Source organism: Phalaenopsis equestris, unplaced genomic scaffold, assembly GCF_001263595.1.
Source record: "Phalaenopsis equestris unplaced genomic scaffold, ASM126359v1 Scaffold000513, whole genome shotgun sequence".
Taxonomy (NCBI): Eukaryota; Viridiplantae; Streptophyta; class Magnoliopsida; order Asparagales; family Orchidaceae; genus Phalaenopsis; species Phalaenopsis equestris.
The window spans coordinates 2,242,565-2,253,303 of NW_018164953.1; the positions used below are offsets into that span (position 1 = coordinate 2,242,565).

The 10,739-nt window shown below is 37.1% G+C and overlaps 1 protein-coding gene across 3 annotated transcripts in view; it reads left to right on the forward strand.

Annotated features, from left to right (window-relative positions):
* Window positions 1-10,739, forward strand: part of LOC110028515 (probable fructokinase-6, chloroplastic) — a 52,456-nt gene that overhangs the window by 34,982 nt on the left and 6,735 nt on the right. For all 3 annotated transcript variants that reach the window (XM_020730402.1, XM_020730403.1, XM_020730404.1), the window contains exon 6: window positions 8,943-9,059. In XM_020730402.1, coding sequence (XP_020586061.1) covers window positions 8,943-9,059 — 117 coding nt within the window. The remainder of the gene's footprint in view (window positions 1-8,942; window positions 9,060-10,739) is intronic.

Consider the following 10,739-nt stretch of genomic DNA (forward strand, 5'->3'; position numbering starts at 1 on the left):
GGGTGCTGGTCTAATCAGTTCTCTTTGCCTCCTATGATGGTTTCTCTTCACGAGTTATAGGTTTGGGTACTCTGGTCGGCGTGCTCTTGCTGCTGCAGTATTATCTCTCCATCTTTAGGGCTAAGGCACGGACATTTTGTAAGGTCCAATAAGACTACAACTGTATTACATTGTCAATAGATGGTTTCAATTCTCCCAGATATCGAGCTATGGTATTATACTTGTGCTCCATTTATTCACACTTCAACATAAGTTGCTCGAACTCGCCGGTGAACTTTTCTTCTGAAAGATCTTTCTGCTGTAAATGATGATGCCTCAAAACATGTTTGCTGGTAATGTAATGGTAGGTACTTGCACTACATCTCCATTTTCATCTTGGACAAGGTTGTGATTTTTCTTTTTTCCCTCTCGCTGGCTTAAGCATTTTAAAATTGTTTACCCTTGAGATGCACTATTTTTTTAATTTGATGGCAATTAGCTTTATCCTTCTATTAGGTGCGACATCATTGTATTCAAAAGCCCATTCCATTGTTTGGAGTCATTGAATGAATTCATTCAAATCAATGCGACCGTCATAATTTGATAAATTCACCTTTACTCCAAAATCACTCTTTTTTATACTCAGCACCGAATTGACGTGACATTGGTTTTTCATCACTTGAAGCTTCTTGATGGAAAGGTTTTCTTCATCTTTTTCATCTTGGTGGTCACTGTTGTTGATGTGGGTGACTTCCCCATGTTGCCTTTTTTCAAAGTCAGTGAGCCTCTATTGCAATTGAAGAATTTGTTGTTGCATGTCCTCCATGGCGATTTTCTAAATATCTCGTTGAAGCTTTCTCCTTGGTGGCATGACATCTCCTTGGCTGTTCGAGGGTTCCTAGAAGGCACCAAAAGACATTAGGGAAGTTATAGTACGGGTACGATAGTATGAGGGTGGATGATGGCTGAATTTCAGGATGAATGACGGCTGGACAGCAAACCGGAAGCGAGAAAATTGCGATTTTATGCTGTAACCAGTAGCCAGAGTGCGTTCGGTGGCTGTTCGAACGAAAACAATGGTAGAACGACAAACAGCGAGATACGGACGGCGAGGGGGATCCACCGACTATTTTTAGGCAAGCTACATGAACACCACTTGCTAAAGGCATATGCTGCAATACTACAGGAAGCAAAAGAAAAAAGAGAAAAATTCTCCAAAATACATAAACTCGGAAAAAATGAAATCTAAACAGTTCGATACAACATATATCAAGTCCCTAATAAAAAAAAAAAACTTTGAAGCTAGAGAAATAGGTAATAATAGAAAAGGGTATAAAGGAAGGAAATTTGGTGAAAATAAATGAAAAAAACATAAAAATAAAATAATAGGATTTCCTTCGGAGTTCAGGGGTCTGATGCAATGGAACCGTAGTATAGTACTGCGGGAAACCTGGTCCTGCAGGAGTCGCCTTGCCGCCTCAAATTTCCTTTGCGTATAAAGGTATAACACAAGGAATACTTAAATATTTTTTTACATTGTTTCAATACGACAACAAAATTTGACTACTATAAGTATCTATTCCCGTTGGTCCAGTGTGGCACGGAAATCCAGTTTAAATACTCGTTGCATCGTTTAAACGCGGCGGAGAAATCTTTTTATTACTCCTATGCAAGTACATGAAGGCCTATACGTTCCTTTTGGATGTGTATGTTAGAAGACACATGGTTGTGACACTGCAAAACACCACTCATGCTCTTCTTCAAAGCATGCAGACAAACTCAGCAAACTCAGCTATGTCGAGATAGTCCTCTATATGTGGATGATATCAGAAGGGTGCTAGATTTTTTACTTACTAGAGGACCTAAATCATACTTAAATAGTGCCTAAATTAAACTTGAATGAAATTTATATAAATTTGATATACACTGAAATAATAAAAAAAAGAGAAGCAAAATACAAAATTGAAGAAGCGAAGTAAACTCATTGGAGACTTGGAACATTAATCCAAAAGATGAGGATAATTTTCTTCTCGCTGAAACTCAGTATGTACAGAAGAATAAATTCAGAATGAAATGAACTGAATAACCTATTTTTTTATAAAGAAGAAAAGATGCCACGTGAGACCTGCTTGAATAAAATAAGACATTTGGATGAATCTCCTTGTTCAAATAAAACCAAAAATTTGAAATGACATCTAGCCTAGGATTCTAAAATGAAATCAGGCTTAAAATAGCCAACACACAATCCGAAACACAGCCATACAAGTGAACAGAAAACGTAATTTGAAGATCATAAAATGAAATATTTGCATGTGCCTTGAATTATAAAGTACTCATGCAAATAATTAAATTTAGATTATTTAAGGATTACATGAATTTTGTAGGACAATATTTCAATTCAAACGTTATGCTTTGAAATTTGTGTAAGCATCTTGAAGACTAACGTGTTTGGCAAATGCACAAGTTTATTAGGATACATGTGCTATTAAGCTATATGCTCGCATGAGCTCTCACTAACATGCTAAACGTTCAATGATATGGTGTAAGAATATTGTGCGATATACAATAAACTCAAACTAACATTAATTTTGTCTTGAGAAGTATGCAAGTATTTCTAATCATGGAAAAATTCTTTCTTCTCAAAATCAAATTCAAAATCATTAAATTTCACATGTTCTTGAGCGGTACACTTTGTCCATATGGAAGGGTCGTTAGTCTCACATCAACAAAGTCCGATCCTCCTTTTGATATGGACTTGAGTTTGTAAAATTGAGCTCCTATTTCGCCAATATGATCATCTTCCTTTCAAGAATTAGAGTTGACTTTTCAACAGTCTAATCTTCTCTTGCTAAGACTGGACTTAATAAGGCTGGACTTCTACGTAGTAAATTCAATTCTCCTCTTGATAAGGACTGGAGTTGACAAGGTTGAGTCATAATTTGGCCAATTCATTCATGCTTCTGATAAGGACTGGACATGACAAAAATAAACCTGCACTTGGCCAATCTTATGCAGCTTCTGATAAGTATCGAAGTTGAATGGTCTATCCCTAACTAGTTTATAAGGACTGAATTGACACAGTTACTATCTTAATGACATTCAAGTGATAAACTTTGATTAATTTTTGAATATGAATAAGCAGATAATTGATTTTTGCTGATGTTTATGTTGAGAGTGAATCTCAATTGGAGTGGTCCACTTATAAATCAATCTATCAAAATATAATTTCAATAATTCAAATCCACTATGATAGATGTTTTTAAAGAAAATTTCAATCGAAGATCTATTTTCAAGATGCTTTATAATCCTATAGATAGTAATTATTCATTAAAAAAATTACTAAGTCCAAAAATGATCAAATAAAATTAATCACCAAATGTTTAAAATAAATCTCATTCACAATCTGTAACAATTTATTGAGGATGATAAATTTATTTTTAACTAAAGTTATAAAAACTGAATTTCATATCAAATATACTATAGCCTTAACAATTAAATCAATCTATGCTAATAACAATGCGGCCCGAGTCCACCATCCATATGATTCAGCCAGTCGACACTACAAATAAAGTGATTACAATCAAGATCTTATATTCTGGTGATACGATAAATAAACTCCATTCTATTATGGTCATTGGTGTTGCTCGTATGTTTCTCAATGACTTATATAGCGCGATTTGGGTTTCCTGGCACTCTGCTAGGGTTCGGGTTTCCTACTCTGCTAGGGTTCGGGTTTCCTTCCTGGCGCTCTGTTAGGGTTTGGGTTTCCTGGCGCTCTGGAGGTGATTTTGGGATGCTGACGATGTTTCTTCTCTCTCGTCTGCCGGATGTTGGTGAGATCTCTCTGTTTGCTCTATTGCTTTGGCTTCTCCTTTGTGCTCGTCTCCTGCTGCTCGATTTTTTGGTTTCTTGCTGTCAATGGCAAAAACTTGTGCCGGGGTCACTGCCGGGGGCTCCTTCTTTGATGCTGCTCCAAATTTTGCTTTTCCTTCTTCCTTTCATGAATCTTTGATTCTTGGTGGGGAGTACAACTTCATAAGGAAGTAGGGGAAGAAGGGGGGTAAGCTTGCGCTCTTCCTTTCTGACTTTGAGAACACTATTCTGGCTTCTGCTTGTTGATTCCATCTGGTGGGTAAGTTTCTCTATTGGCTACCAAAATTTGATTTTCTTCTCAAGCATTTCGAGCTTTTGAATTTGGCTGGGGGTTGAAAGATTGGTGCTCTCGATATAAGACATATTCTGATTTAACTTTCTAAACTCTTTGCTCGTAGAACTGTTCGTTTTGAGGATGTTTTGATGAAAGGATGAAAGCCCTAAAATGGAGACTACTGATTTCGACCCTCGGGCTGTTATTCCTGTTTGGCTTCGTTTGCCTAGTTTAAAAATGCATCTGTTTAATCACAAGATATTATTTTCAATCGCTGCCATATTTGGTAAACCGCTGATGTTAGATGCTCCGACTTTCAATTTAACAAGGCCCTCTATAACAAGAATTTTAATTGAAAGAGATGTTACTTTACCCCCCCAAAAGAGGTTTGGATAGGTTCTACACATGCTGGTTACTGACAACAGGTTTTTCTTGAGAAACGTCCTCACTACTGCTCTCATTGCTGCATGTTTGGACATGATTTGGTGCATTGTTTTCACCTGCATCCTAAATTAAGGAAAAATAGCGCGGTTCGTTTAACCTCTGCTGAGATTAACTTAGCTCAGAGAACACCTCTTGAGATTGGACAAAATGTCCCTTGTTTGGAGGGGAATATTATGCAACATGGCGCCGTTGTGCATGATGGCCCACCAAACAATGAGAGAACAATGAGAGGTTTGAAGCCAGAGAGGTTTGAAGCCACAGTGGAACGGATTTCTGATACATAATGCTCACAACTCCCCACACCATCTCAAATTCTGCCACCTTCAACTACGAGCACTGAGCTATTGGTTGAGCAGAGCATTGAATTACCTATAGCCTATACTTCTGCTGGGGAATTACCCATTGTGGAAACTCCCCAAACCTTTGCACCTCAAACCCCCTGCTATGCACTCTACTACTACACAGACTGCTGATGTTCAGACTCTTGACCCGGTTGCTGATGCTGCTTTGGCCTTGGATTCTGAATGGAGCATTTAAAATTACAGTAGGAGAAGAGGAAGAAGGAAATCTGAAATTTCTAATTTGAAAACTTCAAACATTATTGATGTCACTTACCATTCTGAGGGAGAGCGCTTGCACCTTCCCCCTAGGATCACTAGGAGGGGTGCTTTGAGCCAACATGTTTAACATCTTAGTGTGGAACATTAGGGGAGTGGCAGACCCCCACTTCCTTAATCGTTTAAAATATTATGCAGGGTCCATAAGCCTGACATTTTTGCAATTTTAGAGCCACTGGTGTCTGTCCATAAGGATGGTATTATTAAAAAATTCAAAAATATCTGCACTATAGTAATCAAAACAACAAAATCTGGATTTTTTGGAGGAAGTTAAATTAAACATCATTGATGATGATTTGCAATATGTTCTTGTTCACTGTACGTTGGAAGAGTTTCATGGTTGGGCTACCTTTATTTATGCCAGCTTCTTATTACAAGATAAATTATTTCTTTGGCAACAGCTTATACACATGGGTGCTACTATTGCTTATAACTGGTTTGTTGGAGGTGATCTTAATATGGTCATGTCTCATTCGGAGAAAAGGGGTGGAGCTAAAGCTGAGACTAATCTTATCAATCGGTTCTGCGAGCATATTATTGATGCTGGGATTTTTTATTTGGGTTTCTCGGGTTCTCCTTACACTTTGAGGAGAGGTCTGCATATGCAGATGCTTGACAGATTTCTGGGCAACTCCTCTTTTCTGGATTATTATAATATCATTCATGTCAAGCATCTTAATCATGCTGCTTCTGATCATAATTCTATTTTGCTTAGCTTGACTTTTCATTCTAAACCTGCTCCCTCTCATTTACTCTCATTTTAAAATTTTCAATGTCTGGAACTCTCATCCTACCTTTATGAATCTGGTTAAATAGGCTTGGAGTACTGGGTTGTGTGGCAACCCATGGTTTATACCCATGGTTTATTTTGTGGCAATTTATTTTGTGGCAATTGCATAAAAAAGTGACTTCTCTTTTGAAGAAGTGAAATTTTGATGTGTCTGGCAATGCCCACTCCAGAGTTTTGAAAGCCCAACAGGAGATGGATGCACTGGAATCACATGTTATCTGCACTCCTCTTGTTGAAAATGTGGCTCAGGCTCACCATAAACTCCTAGAGGAAATCATTATTGAGGAAGATTTCTTACGACAAAATGCCTTTGACACTCACTTTAGCAATGATGATCGAAATACTAAATTTTTCCACGCTACCATCAAGCATAGAAGGAACATTAATGCTATTCTTAAGATTGTCACATCTGAGGGTGTTGTCCTTATTAATGTTGATCAAATTGGCTCCAATGCTGCGGAATACTTTGCTTCTCTTTATGATGATGTTCAGGTCACTGCAATTGATCCTGAGCTGTTTGATACGAATAGAGATTTGGTATCGTCCATCTCTTTGTCTGACCCTCCTTCGGAGATGGAAATTCTCACCGCTCTCAAAGAAATTCATTCTCAAAAGGCTCCTGAACCCGATGGTTTTACTTCTGCTTTCTATATTTCTTGCTGGGACATCATTAAGAATGAGATAATTCTAGCCATTCAAATTTTCAAGGAGAAGATCCTGGTAAGTATTTTACTGCTGCCCTGATTGTGCTTATCCCTAAATCCACTGATAAACTGCACTGGAAGAATTTTAGACCTCCCCCCAACTGCCACTATTACTACTTCCTATATTCTGGCCTATTATTCTAAGGCCCTTAGGGCCTCTACTAATGTTGTTCCCCTAGGTATGAGATCTAGGCCCCCTCGGTTAGTCAGTTGGACGCCCCATCCTCATGGCTGAGTGAAAGTTAATGTCGATGGTAGTTGAAATGACCTTTCTGCTGTCGTTGGTGGCCTCTTTAGAAATTCTGAGGGGCACTTTATGGGCTATTTTACTTATCCTGTTGCCGCTGATACTCCCTTAGCACGGAATGTTGGGGGGTATATCTTGCTTTAAAAGTGGCTTTTGCTTTTAATTTTCATACTATTACTGTTGAAACAGACTCAAAATTGCTTTATGAGATGTTAATAGATGTCTCTCCACTTCTCTGGGATATTATTTGTACCCTCAAACGTATACAAGCTGTAATAGCTAATCGTCACCTGATCGTTACTTGGAGCTTCATTCACAGGGAAGGTAACTCCCCTGCCGATTGGTTAGCCAGGAAAGCAGGTGGAGTGTGCACTGTTGGATTATCCCCCCTTCTCCTCTCCGACTTTTACTTACTGGGGACTGTTTAAGTTTGCCTTTTTTTAGACCTTAGTGAAGTCTTGATGCACTGCTCGCTGGTTTGGTTTTTCTGCTTCATTTATGCGCTTTTATCTGCACTTTTTCCTTTGCTGCTCTCTATGTTTCTGGCAAGTCGAACCGCCGTCTTTGCTGTGCATTCTTTCATGTTGTTGATGGACATCCTGATTTGCGATCTACTCTTTGCTGGACTAATTACTTATGGGTCATTTTCCCTGTTGGCAGAACTGTTCGTATGGAGCGTTTTTGGAGTTTTATCTGATGCCATTTTTTGGATTTTCTTTAGTGTTTTGCCTGTATTGTTTTACATATGCACAGGTTTACTTATTTTGGGTTTTGCTTTTTTGGTTTGGTTATACTTGTATTTTTCGGGTTTTGATTTTGTCTGGGCTGTACTGTGGGAGGAGGAACCCCTAGAGGTGAGTTTTTTCAAATATATTTTTTGGGTTTTTTAGACGGGGATCCTCCACCCTTCCCCTCTCTTGTACCTTTTCTTTATTAACAGGTAGGGAGCCACCGTTGCTCTTTCTCCAAAAAAAAAAAGTTTCTCAATGACTTGGTACTTTTGTGGGCTATGGATTATAGGGTACACCTAATATGACAGCTTTTTGTTAGCTAATACTGAATTAAATGTCCCATTAGACAAACTTTCACCTTAAGTCATCAAAGTTTAATTGGGTGAAACAACTCATGACTACTGATAAAGATCTTTTTGTAAAGTTTGACTACTTCATGTGACTAAGTAGACTAGGGACCATACTAACCTGGGAGGATGGAATCATGAGATCTCGATCTAGTTTGTCATTATTCCCTCTACTATCATCTCTTTCATAGTGATAACTTTCATAATTTAAAACTTAAACTGTTGTTACTATATGTCGAGCAATCAATTCTCTAATAATTTGTCTTAATAAAAATGCTCTCTCGATATCGGGATGGATAATTAATCATAGAGGCTTGCGCCTATGAGCCACCTTGAACTTCAAATCTTAAAATCCTCACAAAATGAGTACGAAATCTCTAGGTAGTACCCTATGTACTGTCTCTTCCGTCTTCTAAAAGTTTGACCCGAAAGCTCATGTAAAACTCTCATTCATTTCGAGGGAGATCGAGGCACAAATTTTGGCATCCCACAACACTTGACATTACGATTGTCATCGCCACTTACACTAAAGTTCTCGTTGGTAGAAAAATTATCATCATCAATAAAAATATAATTTGTTAAGCTAGCTCTTTAAAAAAGTACACATCATCATCAAGTGTCCCTGCTGCATTGATTGTGTCCGACTCCAATTTTGGAGAAAAAATTTATCAAGCATGATTTTCACGTGTCAAACACAATCTAGCGCTACATATTCTGAACTGTTTGTATCGAGTGCCAAAATTTTGTCCTGCTAAATGATCAAGAAATTTTTGGTTGCTTTATTATTATTCTGCCTGGACATTGTTTTGACTGAATTTATTTTCTATCTTTTTGCCATTTCTTTGAGTTGATTCTCAAAATATTAAAAACATCAAATATATATAACATGTTCTTCTGCCGTTTAAAATCACTGTATTACATGAAATGACTTTGCAGGATTTCAATGGTAGAGTGCATGGGTTAAAAGTAGAAACAATTGATACTACTGGGGCTGGGGATGCTTTTGTTGCTGGATTATTGTCGCAATTAGCCAATGATGTTTCTTTGCTCAAGGTATGTTCAGTGATTCTAGCTCATAATACTTCGGTCAAATGGCATTGTTATACGTGTTGTAATTTGTCCTCAATAACTTTTCCAGTACAAGCCTAGAAAATTGAGTTATCCTTTGTGCATCTTTTTAAGTAGAATTAATGTAGATTTTTTAGTGATTGACTTGCGTAAAATTGCCGAACCGATAATATGATTGGGGAATTTACTTAACGTAGCACACAATCTCATGTATTTACATGTCTCAATCCTAAACTTTCATATTTACACAAAAATTTCTTGCTTTAAACCTATCCAAGGAAATGTGTATCACTTTTAAAAAGTGATAATAGTGCTATTTTTAATGTAATATTATAGATTTGAGTTCTAAATGTATAAATATGAAAATATAAATATATTAGAATTCTATGCTATCTATTTAAAAGCCCCAATATGATTTTATGAAAACTATGAAAAGGATTCTCCAATGATGAACGAATGGTTTAAAGATGTAAGTTCCGTATCCTCTTCTTAGTGAGTCCTAAGGGTGTTTTTCAACTTTAGCTTCATTATTGCTACTTTCAAACAAGCAGGCATGGCCAGCTAAACTGTTGTGGGTCCACAAATATGGTCCCAAGAGAGAAGATTGAGATGCCGGAAGATTTAAACACAAACAAGGCTACCTTTTCCTATAACAGTATAAAATATTATAACTGCACATAATTCTGTCAAAAAGTGTAACGAAACTTATTTCTACTGGAAAAGATCCAGAGGTTTTAGGGAGAACTTCAATTTAACTAGTCTCCGGAGTTTATTGTATTTTATTAATCTTATTCGTGAACCTCAAATGCTATAACTGATGCAAGCATGAAGTCAAGTCCTGACTTGTAAGTGGACAAATTTAATTTGATCGAACAAGAAAGGGCAAAAAACAATATAGTCAAGGGGCATCTAAAGTAACCAAGTTTTCCCTGAGCTTGGTGGAGCTTTTTCTTAACCTGAGTTATAAAAGTTTCAAACACAACTGAATTTGGTCAGTTTGGAGGGGCTAGTTTCTTATACATGCTTTGGCTTTATGTATGTGAAAATTCTTATTTTCTGTTTGGTTTAACAAAATTCGAACCACCTGCAAACTGAATATGCTTCTGTGTGTGTGCTCGCCGCCCACACGTGCGTGCTGCATGTCTGCTTATTAGTCAGCACAACAATGCAAATTGGTTCAGGTTTGCTTCCAAAAGATTGTCAGGTCAATGCACTTTTTGAGTATTTTTTCGTCATTATTATCCTTATCACAATAATACATGTTAACACTTTTATCCATTTTTCCTATGGCCTTCCTCTTTATGTTCCTAATACTTCAACACTAAATTTATCTAAGCATCTTATAAGTATACTTTTACCTTGCAGTATACATTCCCACGCCATTTTAGTCTTTTTTATTACTATCTTATCTTAAACATTTTCTTAATCCATCTTTTCTATTTTTGATGCATTCTTTTACTATTTTCATCTTGTCATGCCCAACTTTTTACTACTCAACACTTGTGTCGATATAACAATACTATCTACATTTTATTTTTATATAATGTATATTTAAACTCTCGTAATATTCTTTTATCGCATAGTACTCTTGAGGCACTCTCATTGTAACCACTTAACCAACTATAGTTGTCTCCATCTCTCTCTCTCTCTCTCTCTCTCTCTCTC